General features: G+C 43.6%; 1 protein-coding gene across 11 annotated transcripts in view; it reads right to left on the bottom strand.

Annotated features, from left to right (window-relative positions):
- The window catches only part of AMBRA1 (autophagy and beclin 1 regulator 1), a 187,329-nt gene that overhangs the window by 146,763 nt on the left and 23,354 nt on the right, over positions 1 to 17,212 (bottom strand). For 9 of the 11 annotated variants that reach the window (XM_043969727.1, XM_043969730.1, XM_043969729.1 and 6 more), the window contains 5 exons: positions 13,505 to 13,589; positions 3,998 to 4,248; positions 3,632 to 3,690; positions 1,820 to 2,003; positions 122 to 294 (listed from right to left, as the gene is read on the bottom strand). In XM_043969727.1, coding sequence (XP_043825662.1) covers positions 122 to 294; positions 1,820 to 2,003; positions 3,632 to 3,690; positions 3,998 to 4,132 — 551 coding nt within the window. In that variant the 5' untranslated portion in view covers positions 4,133 to 4,248; positions 13,505 to 13,589. Of the gene's footprint in view, positions 1 to 121; positions 295 to 1,819; positions 2,004 to 3,631; positions 3,691 to 3,997; positions 4,249 to 13,500; positions 13,590 to 17,212 lie in introns of all 11 variants that reach the window. The other 2 variants (XM_043969726.1, XM_043969728.1) reach the window with 2 other exon arrangements.

Below are 17,212 nucleotides of genomic sequence, written 5' to 3'. Positions count from 1 at the left end.
GAAGCAGCTGCTAGGAACCAGACCAGAGCCTGCCAAGTAGAAAGGGGGTCGACACAAGAGCCCCCCCTCCACTCCAGACCTGCACCACACGGGCTGTCCTCTAATAGAACAAGTTACTCACCGGACCCTCTCCATCTCGCTAGCTGTCTTCACCACCGCGAAAGGCTCCCGCCGGCTCCAGTCCCAGAAGTGGATCTCGTGGGCCGTGGCAATCAGCAGGAGCTGAGCCGTGGGGTGGAAAGCCAAGGAGGCGATGGCATTGTTGCTGTCTGTGAACCAGCTTTCACTGCCACCCTATGGATGAACCATTCCCAAATCACTATCAGGTTAGACAATAAGCTCGTGGCAAACAGGGAAACACCTATTTCTTTCTTTTGGGTTTTTTTTGTATTTTTGGTGAGGCAATTGGGGCCAAGTGACTTGCCCAGGGTCACACAGCTAGTAAGCCTTAGGTGTCTGAAGCCAGATTTGAACCTAGGTCCTCCTGACTCCAGGGCCAGTGCTCTATCCACTGCTCCACCTAGCTGCCCCGGAAACACCTATTTCAAAAGGGCTCCACTTCACGTTTTTTCCTGTACACTGGGCCTTTTTCAAATAGGATCCCATAAAACAGAGAAGCAGAAGCAACCAACCCTGGCCATATAATACTCCTTCAATGGGCAGTCCTTTTGGCTGCTCATGTCTGAGAGTCTTCTACAATAACAGGCAAAACCCAGACCTATTTCTCCAGTGAGGCACCTGCTCAAGGCCTGCAAAAATGTGATGCCACCCATCCCATGGTTTGACAGAATATGGGACATACCAGCCCCCTAGACCAGTCACCAGCAACAGGTTCCTTTTCCAGTGAGAGGGAACATCTTCACATTTAGTAAAGCACAATCCTCCCTAAAAACCAGGCCCGAGGACATTCAGACAAAGCCCAGTGTGCCCCACAGAATCCTGGAGGACACACTGGGGCTGCCCGGCAATGACACAAAGGGCGGCAGACTGAGACAAGGCTTGGGAGCCAGGCTGCCCCTCCAAGGATGAAGGGAAAAGAGGTGAGCCTCTCATGGATTCCACAGGCCATTCCTATTCATCAGGTGGAGTCCTGAAGCATGAGCAAAGACTAAATGGGGTGAAAGATGGGAAAACTCAACATTGGTGAAGTCACAGAAGAACCAATGAGCCCCATCACCGCTGCTGTCACTCTCAGAAAGCAAGATCAAGTTCTATGCGGATGCTATACCAGTAATCCTGCTACGAAACGTAGAGTCCAAAGAGATTAGTACAGGGGAGAAAAGATGATATTGAGAGCAGTACAATCTGTAAAAGCGAAAGCTTGAAAACAAAACTTTCAGCCGATTAGGGAATGACCGACGGGAAGAATATGAAAACTTCCCTGAAGCAACGCCGAGCCGTGTAGCAAGGAGAGTCACAATAACCACCCAAACCTTGCCAACTACCACAGAAAAGAAGCCAACATTAAATGGACACAAAATCGCGATGCAACACCATGGACAATGCCAATCCTGCCCAGTTCAGGTTCCAGCATGGGGCCTCTTCCCTTGTAAGGAAGGTTGCATTACATAAGGGTACGATGGCATGTGCCACCGACTCTCACTTTTGGGCTGTCTTGCTGAACTTCTGAGGTGCACGTTTTTATTTCGGCTTGTTTGTTTTTGTTCGCTGTTATTTGAAAAAAAAAATTGTCAGTTTTTTAGAAGAGACGACCTGGAGTGTGGAAGTAAAGGAGTTGGATTCTCTCCCTCAGACCAAGGGTAGGAAGTATCTAGCAATTGGCTTACCCAAGGAGAGAGCAGCCAAAGAAAGTACTCACATGTAAATCCCAAATCCTAACCTCGCCATCAAGACAGCCAGAAGCGATGAGGCCTGGGATGGTGGGGTGAAAAGTCACACACCACGGTGTACGACGATGCCCAACCAGAGAATGAACACACTTGCCAGTCTTCACCTCTGTAATGTAGATGTTGTGGTTCACATGGGTGGAGGCCATAAGAGTCCTGCAAGAGAGAAGGAATGAGGAGCTAGGCCAGGGAGGAGGCAGCAAAGAACTTTCTTGGTTCTGGCTGCCCAACAAGGATGAGCACCCCTTCTGCAGGGGTGAAGAGTCCCACAGAATGCAGTAAGCTCTAGGCTTTCTCATCAGTTCCCAGAACACTCCATCCTGGCCTCGGCGATCACAGGACCTTTCTAAAGCATAGGCCGGGCACCCTTGTACTCCACCAACTCCAAGAGCTCCCTATTACCTCCAGGCTAAAACAGAAAACCCTGCTTGGCCTTTAAAGCCCTCCCCACCTGTCCAGTCTTCTTACGCTTCTGCCATCCAATGACACTGGCCTCCTGGCTATTGCTCAAATGTGACATTCCATATCCCAACTCCAAAGCATGTCTCCATTCCTTGAACTCTCTCCCTCCTTCTCTTGGCTTCCTAATTCCCTGGACTTCTTTCTAGTTTCAGCTAAAGCAAGAAGCCTTTCTCGGTCCCCCTTAATCTTAGTGCCACCCCCTGTGAATAGCTTCAGTTTATCCTGTCTCGGTCTTGTTTATACAAAGCTGTTTGCGCATTGTCTCCCTCATCAGACTAGGAGCTCTTTGAGAAGGGGGGCTGCTTTTAGCCTTTTGGGGTTGGGTTCCCTGCACAGTGAGTGGAACATGGCAATCAAGGCCTGCCCAAGCGAAAACCCTGCGACCACTAGTGGCTCCAGATACAATGCCCACCTTGGTGTCCCCCACATAACCCATTCCATCTTCTGTCTCCATACTAAGAATAACTTGAGGGCAGCTAGGTAACACAGTGGATAAAGCACCAGCCCTGGATTCAGGAGGACCTGAGTTCAAACCTGGCATCAGACACTTGACACTTACTAGCTGTGTGACCCTGGGCAAGTCACTTAACCCCTATTGCCTCACCAAAAAAAAAAAAAAAGAATAACATGCATTTATGGAGCTTACTGTGTGCCAGGCACTGAGCTAGAAACCTCACAAGGCTGTACCCCACCTCTGGAATAGACTTGCTCCTTGGCTTGTCAGCTCAGACGTCATTTCTAACCACCACCACCACCCAGCCACAGTTCAATGCTCTCTACATCTCAGACAATCTGTATTTACTCTGGCTAGGTTGTGTGCTCTGTGAGCATGTTCTACCCCCGCCCCTCCCCAGGGAGGAAATGAATGAACGAACGAACAAACACACACACCACCCACCCTTGGGGGCTGTGATCATTTCATTTCTGTCTCTGTGTCCCCAGAGCCCGGCACGAGGTCTGGTACACAGTAAGTGCTTACTAAATGCTTTTTGGCTGGCCCTCATCCTCAGTACCACCTTTGGTGATAAAGTCTTTTTTAATGCATCCAGAACCATAGAGCTCCTTCACCATCAGCGGCCCCCATCAAACTGTTGCCAAGACATTTCACAGTCCCCTTTGCTAACTAACTTCTTTCCTCCTCTGCTACAAAAGGCACAGGGACTGATGCATACAGTGCTTCCACAGGCCTTGAGAAACTGCTCTGCACGCTGCCACTCAACAAAGGGCAGCACGGGGAGACGGGATTCAGTGGAGGCTGAGCTAACCAGGTGGTGCCACCACCGAAGGAGGTAAAGCTAAGGCTGCAAATGGGAGCAGAGTACCTGTCTGGGCTGAAGGCCAGCAAGAAGGTAGACCGGGGACTGTCGGGAAGTTCAACTTTCTGAAGGAAAAACAGGAGAAGACAATAAGACGTTATCCCTGGAGACATTAAAAACCCTGCTTCAAAAGCCACATCGGCATTCACACTCTAGGCCCAAAGCATTAGGAAACAAGGCTCCAGCTAGAGACAGAATGAACTAGGTCTGAATTCTCACCTCCACTGGGAAGGGGTTCCCTAGGACGGCTGCCTCTCTCCACCCTCTCCCTCAGACAAAGGGAGATCTATCTCTGTCTCCAGCCTTGCCTGGCCAGGGCTGAGCTCTCTCTGAACCCTTCACCCCCAGTCCCTATGACAAAAGGTTTCTTGCCTTTCCTTCCCATTTCATCCACCGAGTTTTATCCTCCACCAGCTCCTGCAGAAGCCGCTGAGCCCCTAAGGCCCGTGTGCCTCTTTCTCGACCCCAGAGGATCCGGACAGCGTTCTTCTCAGGGACAACCTTCATGGCTCCCAGGCACCCCAACCACTCCGGGCACAAAGGAGCGGGAAGCAAGCACTGGCTCCAGGTTTGGAGGCTAAGAGGAGCCCATCCAGGTCCTTGGGAGTTATCCTCATGGAAATCTGAGAAACAAAAATGGCATTAAAAGATTGTCCCCTAGCTGGACAAACTTCCCGCTACAAATTCAATCCTGCTTAAATGAGGGATGAAAATGAAGGGAGAGGAAGCAGGGAAACGTCTCCATATTTCATGTTTTAATGTTTTTATCCAAAGTAAGATACCCCCTTCAACTCATTCTAGGGTAATTCACTATTCCTCTTGCTAAGAAACACAAACTTAATACTTTACCAAACAGAGAAGCTTTTTAAAAGATTTATTTTTACTCTGAACTTCAACACCAAAAGAGCATTTCCACATATAAAGTAGGTTGCAGATAGCTTGCTTTTCCTTTTAAGAATATCATAAATTGGGGTAGCTAGGTGGCACAGTAGATAGACCACTGGCCCTGGAGTCAGGAGGACCTGAGTGCAAACCCAGTCTCAGATACTTATTAGCTGTGTGACCCTGGGCAAGTCACTTAACCCCAAATGCCTCCACCAAAAAAAAAAAAAAGGCATAAATTTCCCATGTAACTTTTGAAGGTGTTCCACTTACATGTGTTTTTTCCTGGTCTTTGCTCCGTTCTCTTCTATAATTTTTTTTGGGGGGGGTGAGGTAATTAGAGTTAAGTGACTTGCCCAGGGTCATACAGCTAGTAAGTATCTGAGACTGGGTTTGCACTCAGGTTCTCCTGACTCCAGGGCCAGTGGTCTATCCACTGCACCACCTACCTGCCCCTCTTCTATGAATTTTTAAATGCATCCATGATCAGCTTTCTGCTTTTGTTTGATAGCACTATGACTCTGCTTCTCACCCCCAAAATTAAGGAGAAAAAAAACACAAAACCAAAAGGAACCTTTTGTTACACCAGGACCTCAAATCCTGCTACTGTAATTTTGTCTACACAGGACATTGCCTTTTAAAATACAAATTGAAACAAATCTATTAACCACAACATCCCAGGCAGAAGGCAGACTATTAGAGGGGGTAGAGCTTCCCTTGGGCCAGGAAGCCCTGGGTTTGAGTACGTGCGCACACACACACACACACACACACACACACACACACACACACCCCACGAATCCTCTCACAGCTTCAGAAAACTCTCCAAAATGTGAAGTTGCCCAAAAGTGTGGCTCTGCACTGATAGAAAAAGTCTCCTTCCATGGGAGTTCCTTACACTCCAATGATCCATAAGAGGTTGTTAAATCCCTCTGATGTGCATGCCAAGCTGCGTGTCAAGCTCTGGGAACAGTTATAGTGAATGAAACAACCCCTGTTGTCAAGTTTAATGTAGAAGACAACAAAGCATCCATGAGTATCTACAGAATAGTTAAAAAGTGAATAAATACAAATAAATGCCAAGAGATTAAATACAAGTTCATCTGGGAGGGTGGGTCTTGGGAGTTGGGGGGAATCAGGAAGGATATCAAGGAGAAGGTGGAGCTGCTTTGGCTGTATCCTGAAGGAAGAGCGGGATCCTGTGAGGAGGGAGTGAGGAAGAGGGAGAGGGCCATTTGGGATGGACCAGAGTGTGCAAGAGGGAGTCACATCCCACGAGATGGAGAGAGGCTGGCATCCAGTTGAGAAGTTCTTGAACAGCTAAACGGAGGCATTTCTATGAGCCCAGAGGAACAAGGGAGCTGAGGGAGAGTGCTGTGCTTCAGAAAAACAGAAGAGGTAGGAGGGTGGAAAGACCTGAAAATCATACCCGCCCTACCCATATACACCAGGTACTAATAATATAACAATAAAAGGGATATTGGCTCTTGCCCTAAAAGGGCTTACTGTCTTCTATGGGGATATGATGTCTACACAACTGAATATAATACCAAGTAGAAGGCAAGGGAAAGTCAGGAGAAAGATCACTGGCCACTGGGGGAATCAGGAGAGGCATCTTGACCCCAATAGCAAGAGGGAAAGGACCCTATGTAAAAAATATTCACAACAACAATTTTTGTTGTAGCAAATAATGGGAACGGGGGGGGGGGCCTCGGGGTATATAAACTAGGAGAACAACTGAACAAATTTTGTCATATGAATGTAATGGAGTATTTATAGTGCCATAAGAAATAATGAAAGGGACTGTTTCTGAGACACCTAAGAAGACTTGCATAAAATGATACAGAAGTAAACAGAACAAAGAGAAGAACGCATACATACAACTATACTGCCATAAAGAAAGACAAGCACTCTGAGAAATGCAATGACCAATGTCATGGCCGTCGAGATGAACAAGGATGAAAGAAGCTTCTCACCTTTGGACAGGGAGGAGGTAATAGGGGCTGCCTTGGGACCCCCTCATGTTAGGTCCACTATGAAGACCAGAAAACTACTTTTTGGGTCTAGAGAAGAGAGGATTCTTGCAGGCCTGAATCAGACTAGAAAGCCTCTGAGGTTTCTTCCAACTTTGCAAGTCTATGATCCTGAGCCAGTAGGAGCCGCAACAAAGCCTTTCAGGGAACACATCCACATTTGATGACAAGAGATGATCAAAGAGTACAGAGAATAGAGAAGGGGCCATCAGAGAGGTAGGAGGAACACCAAGAAAGCACTTTTTGGGAAGGTGAAATGAATAGGAAAATCATACCACTTACTCCTCTTGAATCCCAACTAAGAGTATAGCTCAAGATTACAAAAATGAGCAAAATCTCCAATCAAAATGTCAACTACAGGGGCAGCTAGGTGGCGCAGTGGATAGAGCACTGGCCCTGGATTCAGGAGGACCTGAGTTCAAATCTGACCTCAGACACTTACTAGCTGTGTGACCCTGGGCAAGTCACTTAACCCCAATTGCTTCATCAAAAAAACAAAACAAACAAACAAAAAACTGTCAGCTACAGGACTCCTAGCACTGCTCTTGACCCCCACATGCCCTAAAATCCATAAGACTAAAGTCTTCCAAAAATAAACCTAAGGAAGAGCTCCTCTCCTCACTCTGCATGTACTTTTATGGGCACATGCTTATATGTAACTATCGCTACGAGGAATGTGACAGGAAATAAGTGGTGAGCATAGGGGTTGCTGGGTAATGATGCAGACCACCTTGAGAATCGATGGTTTCTCCTCCCAGAATATAATGTTAAGTGCTTGAGGACAGGGATTTTTCATTTAGGTTTTTGTATCTCAAGGGCCTAGGTCAGTGCCTGGCACAGGATAGGTCCTTAATATGGGGACAATTAGGGGGCATTTTAGAGGCAGCTAAGTGATGCAGTGAATAAAAGGCAAGGCCTGGAGTCAGGAAGAGCTGAGTTCAAATCTCGTCTTTTACTAGCTATGTGACCCTGAACAAGTCATTTCCACCTCTGCCTCAGTTTCCTGATCTGTAAAATTAGAATAATAATTGCACCTACTTCCTCAGGGCTCTTGTGAGAATGAAATAATATAATACTTATAAAGTGCCGAGGACAGGCCAGCACACAGTGTCAGCTGTTATTGCTAGTGTTATTATTATTATATGCTTGTTTGAGTGACATCCTCTAAATTGTGAGGAGCATTTATTCTTAACAAGGTAAACTGCAAAAGTCAGGTTTCAGACAGACTACCTAACAGCTGAAAAATCTACCCAAATTTCCTAAGTAGATAAGAAGGAACAGAGAACACAGTCAGGGGATCTTCTTGTTAGCCACACATGGGGCAACAACTGTGTGCATCTAGACCCTATCACCAAGAAAGTTAACAGCCTATCTGGGGGCTGGGAATGAACCTGAGGTAGAGTTCTCCTCCGTGACCTGATAACCCATGTATGTATGTATGCCAAAAAACAAGGAAAAAGAAATATCGAAGGAGAGATTAATACAATGGAAAACTAAAAAAAAAACCCCACAATCCAAAAACTATAGATATGCCATTGGTTAATTTGATTTTTAAAAAAGAAAGAAAACCAAATTATTGGTATCAAAAATGAAAAGGTAAATGCACAACTGATAAAGGTGAAATAAAAGTAATTATCAGGACCTACTTTGTCCAAGTATATGCCAATAAAATTAAACAATAAAACTAAATGAAATGGATGGATATTGGGGCAGCTAGGTGGTATAGTGGATAAAACATCGGCCCTGGATTCAGGAGGACCTGAGTTCAAATGCGGCTTCAGACACTTGATACTAGCTGTGTGACCCTGGGCAAGCCACTTAACCCTCACTGCCCCCCCCCCACACAAAAGAAATGGATGGATATTTAGAAAATTATAAATTGCTAGATTAAGAGAAGAAAAAAAATACTCAAATAGCCCTATCTTAACCCAAAAAATCATATGAGACAAAGAAAAGCTTTTGACAAAATACAATGCCCATTCGTATTAAAAACCAGAAAGCATAGAAATAAATGGAACTTTTATTAAAATGAAAACTTGTATATAGCTAAAATCTAAGAGCAATACTATCTGAAAAAGGGATGTTAGAAGCTTTTCCTATAAGACAGGGATGAATATTCTATTAGAAATGCTAGCTATATTGCTCTTTTTGTGGTGGCAAGGAACTGGAAATTGAAGGAATGCCCATCAATTGGGGAATGGCTGAACAAGTTGTGGTATATGAATGTAATGGAATACTATTGCGCTGCAAGAAATGATGAGCAGGCAGATTTCAGAGAAACCTGGAAGGACTTACATGAACAGAACCAGGAGAACATTGTATACAGTGTCAACAACACTGTGTGTTGATCAGCTGTGATAGACTTGATTCTTCTCAGCAGTACAATGGTCCAAGATAGTTCTAAGGGACTCATGATGGAAAATGCTCTCCAAATCCAGAAAACAAAACAAACAAACAAACAAAAAACTCTATGGAATCTAGATGCAGATTGAACCATACTGTTTCTATTTTTTTGTTTGCTTTTCTTTTTTGAGGTTTTTCTTTTTTGCTCTGATTCTTCTTTCACAGCATGACTAATGCAGAAATATGTTTAATGTGATTGTACATATATCAGATTGCTTGATGTCTTGGAGAGGGGGAAGGAGGGAGAAAAAATTTGAAACTAGAAATCTTATAAAAACAAATGTTGAAAACTATCCCTACATGTAACTGGAAAATAATAAAATACATTTATGAAAAAAATGCTAGCCATAGCAATAAGATAAAAAAACAAATTGAAGGAAATCAGCATAGGCAACAAGGAAAGAAAACTATCACTTCTTGTCGATTACAGGATGGCACACTTAGACAACCCCAGAGAATCAATTAGTCAAGACAAGTATCAACTTTAGCAAAGTTGCAGGATATAAAATAAATCCACACAAATCATCAGCATTTCTTTTTATTGCCAACAAAACCCAGCAGGAAGAAATTTTTTAAAAAGAAATCCCATTTAAAATAACTTTAGACAGTATAAAATACTTGGCAATCTACCTGCCAAGGCACACAAATGGACACAATTTGTAAAAATTACAAAACTGTCTTCACACAAATAAAGATAGATCTAAAAGACTGGAGAAATGTTCATTGTTCACCTGAGTTCAAATCTGGCCTCAGACACTTGACACTTACTAGCTGTGTAACCCTGGGCAAGTCTCTTAACCCCCATTGCCCCACAAAAAAAAAAAAAATTCATCAACAAGAATAAAAGGTCAAGGATATCAAAAGAATGAAGGAAAATTAGATGTGAAGAAAGGAGGCCTACCAGTACCAGACTTCAAATTATACTACAAAATCACAATCATAAAACAATTTGGTATTGGGTAAATACCAAAGAAAATCAAGTGGTTGATAAATGGAACATACTGGGTACACAAGATACAGAATCAAATGAGCATAGCAGCTTTGTATTTGATAAATCTAAAGATCTCAAATATAAGGTCAAAAACTTACTATTTGACAAAAAAATGGTGGGAAAACTGTAGTCTGGCAAAAAGTAGGCATAGATTAACATCACGCCATATAGCAAGATAAACTCAAAATGGGTACATGATTTAGATATAAAGGGTGGTATCATACACAAATCAGGGAAGCATGGAAGGAAATTGCCTGTCAGATGTACAGATAGGGGAAGATTTCTTGAGTTTAAAAAGGTTCATCAGAAGTACAATGAATAATTCTGATTACATAAAATTAAAAGGGTTTTGCACAAACAAAAACAATGCAGTCAAAATTAGAAGAAAACCAAGAACCTGGGGGAGAATTGTACAGCAAGTTTCTCTGATAAAGGTCTCATTTCTCAAAAAGATAATGAACTGAGCCAGATTTATAAGAGTCATTCCCCAATTGATAAAAATGGTCAAGGCATATGGGACATAATTTTCTGAAGAAGTCAAAGCTATCAATAGTCATAGTAAAAACCACTCCAAAGGACTAATAATGAAAGAAATGCAAATTAAAACAACCCAAAGGCATAATCTCATAGCCAGGCCATTGGCCAAGATGACAGAAAAGGAAATGACAAAACCTGGGGGAGATGTAGGGAAACAGGCACACTAATGTACCGCTGGCAGAGCCATGAACTTGTCTAACCATTCTGGAGATCATTTTAGGACTAGGCCCAAAAAGCTATCAAACTTTGCATATCCTTTCTCCCAACAATAACAATATTAGATCCATATGCCAAAGAGATCAAAGAAAAAGAAAAGGCACCCATATATACAAAAATATTTAAAACGGGTCTTTCCGTGGTGGCAAAGAATGAGATACCCATCAATGGGAAATGGTGGAACAAGTTATAGTGTTTGAATGTGAAGGAATACTATTATGCTATAATAAATAATAAAGCTCATATTTTCAGAAAAACCTGGGTAGACTTATATGAACTGATACAAAGTGAGGTAAGCAGAACCAGAAGAACAATTTATGCTGTAACCACAACATTATAAAGACAAGCAAATGTGAAAGACTGGGCCATTTTAAATTCTGATCGATACAGTGATCACCACAATTCCAAGAAACTTATGATGAAACCTGCTATCCATGTCCAGATAAAGAAGAGACGGTCTCAGAGTCCAAACTGAAGCATATTTTTTCTCTTTTCTTCTTGTCCCCACAAGTAAAGAAACACTCCCTGTTAACTGCCCTCTAACGTGGCTAATGTGGACATTTGTTTTCCATGCCTTAATATTTGTAATGTGTTTTGCATTTCTTGCCTTTTCAGTGGATGGGGGAGGAGTTGTGGGAGGGAGAGAATTTGGAACTGAAACACAAAACTGAATTTTAGGGGGCAAGTAAGGTGGCACAGTGGATAGAGCACTGGCCCTGGATTCAGGAGGACCTGAGTTCAAATTCAGCCTCAGACACTTGACACTTACTAGCCATGTGACCCTGAGCAAGTCACTTAATCCCAACTGCCTCACCAAAACCCCCCCCAAAACCCTAGAATTTTAAAAAGTTTTGGGAAGAACAACAGGTAGAACACAGTAGAACAGAACAAACATTTATTAAGCCTTTACTATGTGCCAGGCAATGTGCTAAAATGCCAGGGACAAAAACACGAGCAAAAAAAAATTTAAAGGGCAACCCTTGCCCCCAAGAAACTTCCATTCTAATGGAAGACAATACAAAGAGAGCTGGAAGGGGGGGAAGGAGAATGGAGGTAAGACATCAAGGTAGAAAAGTCCAGAGAGTCAAGAGCAGAGATTGGGCACGGATAAACTCTTCATGGAAAAGTGGTCTCAGAAAAAAAGAAAGAAAAGAAAAGAAAAGAAAAGAGAAGAGAAGAGAAGAGAAGAGAAGAGAAGAGAAGAGAAGAGAAGAGAAGAGAAGAGAAGAGAAGAGAAGAGAAGAGAAGAGAAGAGAAGAGAAGAGAAGAGAAGAGAAGAGAAGAAGGAAGGAAGGAAGGAAGGAAGGAAGGAAGGAAGGAAGGAAGGAAGGAAGGAAGGAAGGAAGGAAGGAAGGAAAGAAGGAAAGAAAGAAGGAAAGAAAGAAAGGAAGGAAAGAAAAAAGGGGCAGCTAGGTGGTGCAGTGGAGAAAGCACTGGCCCTGGATTCAGGAGTACCTGAGTTCAAATTTGACCTCAGACACCTGACACTTACTAGCTGTGTGACCCTGGGCGAGTCACTTAACCCCCATTATCCCATCAAAAGAAAAAAAAAGAAAAGTGGTGTCAGAAAAGAGTCATCAGAGAATGGGTTACAGGGCTAGTGCATCTTCAGGATGAGAAGGCTGTGTGACACAGAGGCAGAAGAGACTGAAGAGTAAGGAATGAGTCAGTTGGAAGAAGTCAATTTAGATTACCTAGGCCCTTCTTAAAACAGTGGTCCATATCAGTAGTTCCCCTCTGCTGTTGGGTGAGCCTGCATGAAGTCAAGAGAAGCTTCTCCATCAAGGGAAAACAGTGGGAAGAGTTCACAAGAACCAGGATAGGCTTTGAGAGACCCTTTGTCCTAATACATAACATCAAAGTACTTTCAATGAAATAAAGTGCCTCACTGTAAAGTGCTGATGGAAACAGAAGTCTGAATGCTAACCAAACCTGACCCTCTAACCTCAAGTAACCCCAGCGAAGAAAGAATATGGTTTGGAAGTCGCAGGCGTCTTGGATGACGCAGAAAGCTCTGTGAAACCACCTGGGCTTCCTGTGGGAGCAAGAAGGAAAAAGGGACTGGATCTGAGAGTCAAGAAAACGAAAAACAAAAACTCAAAACCCCGATCTCCAATCAGACGTCCCTAGAAATGCTCAGGGACCAAAGGACTCCCAACAAGAAAGCAGGACCAGCAGACTAGAGTTCTGAGGGAATGACACACAAATGGGGATAGCTCGCTTTTGTCTAGACTAAAATATTTGCTCTGTTCCTTTAAAAAAGAAAGGACTTTTCTCCTGATTTGCTCTCGGCAGCCACCTGGAAAGAGATTTGTATTTTGTTCTCTCTAAAAAGAACCAAGGAAACTAAATCAAACTGAAGTTAGACGGGCCTGTCGCTGAGCAGGAAGTGCCAGTCAAGTGTGTTTTTCATTCTGTTTTCTAAGAAGAAGGAAGAGACAAGTTCCCCAAATCTGTCCTGAAACCAGACTGAGACAAAGGGTACCAAGAATAGCACATTCCTGACGGCATTCGCCAGTCCACAAAACCAATCTCTAACAGCGTTTGTCCAAGGATAAGGTTCTGTGCATTAGACTCTGCTTAAAATCACAGCCTGCCAACAACCCACCCTCCCATCAGCAATCTGCCCTAAATTCTTCTAAAAACAGGAGAACAACATAATCACCTTTAAAAAACACTTACTCTGGCAAATTTAGGAGTTTGAATTAATCTAAGCCATGGTGAATACAAATACACTAGACAGTGAGTGTCATGGGCCAGGAAGCACCAAAACCAGACAGAGACCACCCCCCCTTCCCCTGCTCCCAAAGTACCTACTTCAGCTGGGATTTAAGGATTTCACAGCTCTTCAAGGGCTGGGGGATAGCCTGCTCTTCTTCAGGAAGGGACCTTTCCTTATTAGCTGTCAAACACAGGGAAAATAAGCAAATTATTCTCAATCTAGAAACTCCAAACCATAGCTCAGTGTAAGTAGAAAGGGCACAATGGGTGTGGAGACCTGAGACCTCAGTTCAAATCCCAGCTCTGCTATTACTAGCTATGTGACCTAACACAAGTCACTTTATTTCTCTAGTCTTCCAGGTCTTCATCTTTAAATAAGAAGCTTTTCCTTTTTTTTTCAGGGCAATGAGGGTTAAGTGACTTGCCCAGGGTCACACAGCTAGTAAGTGTCAAGTGTCTGGGGACGAATTTGAACTCAAGTCCTCCCGAATCCAGAGCCAGTGCTTTATCCACAGCGCCACCTAGCTGCCCCCTAAATAAGAAGGGGTTTTTTTGGTTTGTTTTTTTTAGTGAGGCTTAAGTGACTTAAGTGGGGTTAAGTGACTTGCCCAGGGTCACACAGCTAGTAAGTGTTAAGTGTCTGAGGCCGGATTTGAACTCAGGTACTCCTGAATCCAGGGCTGGTGTTTTATCCACTGCGCCACCTAGCCGCCCCAAGAAGATTTTTAAGGTCCTGTATAGCCCTAAATCCTGACATTCAGATTAGACTGAGAGACAGAACAGTATAATAGAAACAATACTGGATCTGTTGTCAGGTGACCTAGCTTGGAATACCACCAACTCAGCTGACCTTGAGCAAGTAATTCACATTTATGTGGTGTTAACCAAAAGGAGTGTCTGGTAAAGTCTATGGACCCCTTCTCAGAATAATCTTTTTTTTTTACATATAGAAGAACATGCTAAATTCCCACTTAGAGGCTAGTGAAAATAACCGTGATTTTTTTCCCCTTTCAAGTTAATGGACAAAAATGAAACCTATCCATAGGAGTTCGTGAAGGGGAGTGGGGAAGGTGACGGAACAAGGTTCACCCAATCAACCACTGCTGTCTCTCCACACATACCAAACTCCAAAGTTTAAGTAAAATGTTATCAGTGTCTACGAGGTTCTCTCAAAATCCAGAGGTAAGAAGAAAAGGCCAGCAACACAATCCCCGTTTCCAAGGAGCATGTCAGTGACTGTTACTGGATAAGAAAACAGAAAGTAGCAAAAATCTAGCTTCATAGAGAAAACAGTAAGCTTTGGGCTACAGCTACAATGGAAAAGTGAAATGCTGAACACAGTAAATAAGCATTTTTTTTTTTTTGGGGGGTGAGGCAATTGGGATTAAGTGACTTGCCCAGAGTCACACTGCTAGTAAGTGTCAAGTGTCTGAGGCCAGATTTGAACTCCGGTCCTCCTGACTCCAGGGCCGGTGCTCTATCCACTGCGCCACCTAGCTGCCCCTGAACATAGTAAATCAACCCTCTGAATACTTCTGCCCATAATCTCTCCGCAGCTAGGTTTGGGGGCAAGAGAGAAGAGGAAGCAATGGTGTAGACACATAAAATGTCAAAGCTGGAAAGGACTTGGAGATCATCTCATCCAACTTGTTTTAGAGACGATCTTGAGAACTGCTCCCAGTCTTTCCTTCACTTTGCCAATGTAGCAATAGATATCACCTTAGGCTCAAGTTTTCCTTTTATTCCTTTATTTATTTTAAAAAAAAGTTTGCCTTCCTACTGCCGCTGTTTGGCTTCCCTCGCTGGCTCAAGTGAAGTTCAACAAACAACTGGGAGATTAAATACAAAATGTCAAGTCTCGACTTCGAGGGCTAGAAGAGGCCCAGCATGACTGAGAAAGTCCACGTGGGTGGAGGTCCCAAGGGTGTTCTACAATGGACAGCTTTGTTGTCATTAACAGGACCTTCCTAGAGGGGACTTCAGGCCATTCCAAACGAGACCATGAAGGACCCGAGGCCAAAGAGTATGTGTGGCAGCCAGAAGAAGCACTGCCTGACTGCTGCACTGCTCAAGCCTGACTCCTAGATGGACTGTTGTTCTGAGAATTCAGAAGAGGTCACCAATAATGGGAGCACCCAGTACAGCCATGTGAAGGCACAAAAAAGATAAAAGAAGCCAAATTCAAAATTTTGCCTGCACTCTCTTGGAATATTTATTGGGCACCCATTACATACGCACAGACTACTATTCAAATGCTCCCTAAATCAAATAGCCCTTCGATGTCAGCATCAGTCATATTGTTGCCTAGGGAAGGGAAGTTTTGTATCCTCCAGAGAGGACCTGCATTCCGAGCCTCTTCATCAGACCCAAGGGATGTGTCCATGGTTACTTTCCCTGGCTTGTAAAACCACAAACTTGGAGGGCCACAGATTTAAAACTGAAAAGGGCCTCAGAGGTCATTGTGGGTATCTTGCCTGAGGCCCCACAATATCAAAACCCCATCTCCACCTGGCTTCATTCCCTCTAAATCCCAGCCACCATATCAATAACAATTTTTAAGACCTATCTGAGCTTTTATTTGTGTAATTCTACTTCAGACATCTGCCCTAACTGATTAATCCCAAAATCAAAACAGGATTATAAACCAATAGTAAAATGCAAATATAGCCCCAATGGGTCCCATCCTTCACATAAATTCCACCATTTAAAATTATTTAAGTCATAGCAAAATACACTAGGACTCATTTATGCTAGAGAGAAAAACCAACCACCACCTCCCCTCTCTTTTAATTTGGTACCCAGTGGTTTGGGAATCCAGTGCCTTAAAAACTGTAGGCATGCACTAAATCTTGATTGACTAACTCATCTCATCAGAATTTCATTTGATTTATGTTTTTAATGTATAGGCACTTACAGGTGAAAAAAATTAGGAGTAGCCAGTGACCACAAAGGAAGGGAGCTTTCTTACTTGGGGGGGGGGGGACAGGAGAGGTTAGCCCTCATAGGTATCTTGGATCACAGATCTAGAGGTAGAGGGAACCTGGGATGAGGGTAGATTGGAGTGGTTCTAGGGGAACAGCAGGATCCTGAAGGAGCACTAGGAAGAATGAAGTCAGTCAAATTTGTTGGGAGAGAAATAGTAGTTAAGCTAAGTGCCAGTCAAAAGACAGGCTTTTCCTTTTAATTACCAGAATCTTCCTACTGCTATTTCTCTAAGTTCTCTTTTCCTTGCAAATAAATGCCTTGGGAAAAGCAAGCATGTGGTCTGAAGTGTGCTATAAAGGACAGAGGGAGAGGGAGAGGCAGAGACAGGGACAAAGACAGTCAGTCAGTCACGGGAACCAGGACAACCAAACACTGTGCTAGCGGGTGCCTTTTAAAGTTTCTGAGCCACATAATAATAGTAAGGTAGACAACTAAGTAGAGGATGGCTTAACTACATGAAGCTAGACATGATAATCCTATGAGGAAGTTCCTGCTACTTGCAAAGGTTTCTCTTCCAAAGTCAGTTCAGAGAAAGTTTATTCCTTGGGAACTGGAGGTCACCAGGAGGACCCAGGATGGATCCCTTCCAACTAAACCAAAAAGCAGGAGGCTTTGGGTTTGTCCCGAGGAAAGACGGATCTTTCCATTCTGTTTTCTTGGCCAATTAATTCTTCTCAAACATCACAGAAGAATCCTAGAGCTAGAAGTGAAGGGACCTCAAGGATCATCTAGCCCCACACCTTTTATAACTGAGGAAACCAAGGCCTGGAGAAGTTAGGCCAAGGCATGCAGGTATTAAGTAGGAGAACCAGATTTGAA

The sequence above is a fragment of the Dromiciops gliroides genome, chromosome 6 (genome assembly GCF_019393635.1).
Source record: "Dromiciops gliroides isolate mDroGli1 chromosome 6, mDroGli1.pri, whole genome shotgun sequence".
Classification (NCBI taxonomy): Eukaryota; Metazoa; Chordata; class Mammalia; order Microbiotheria; family Microbiotheriidae; genus Dromiciops; species Dromiciops gliroides.
This window is presented reverse-complemented; position numbering and strand designations above follow the sequence as displayed.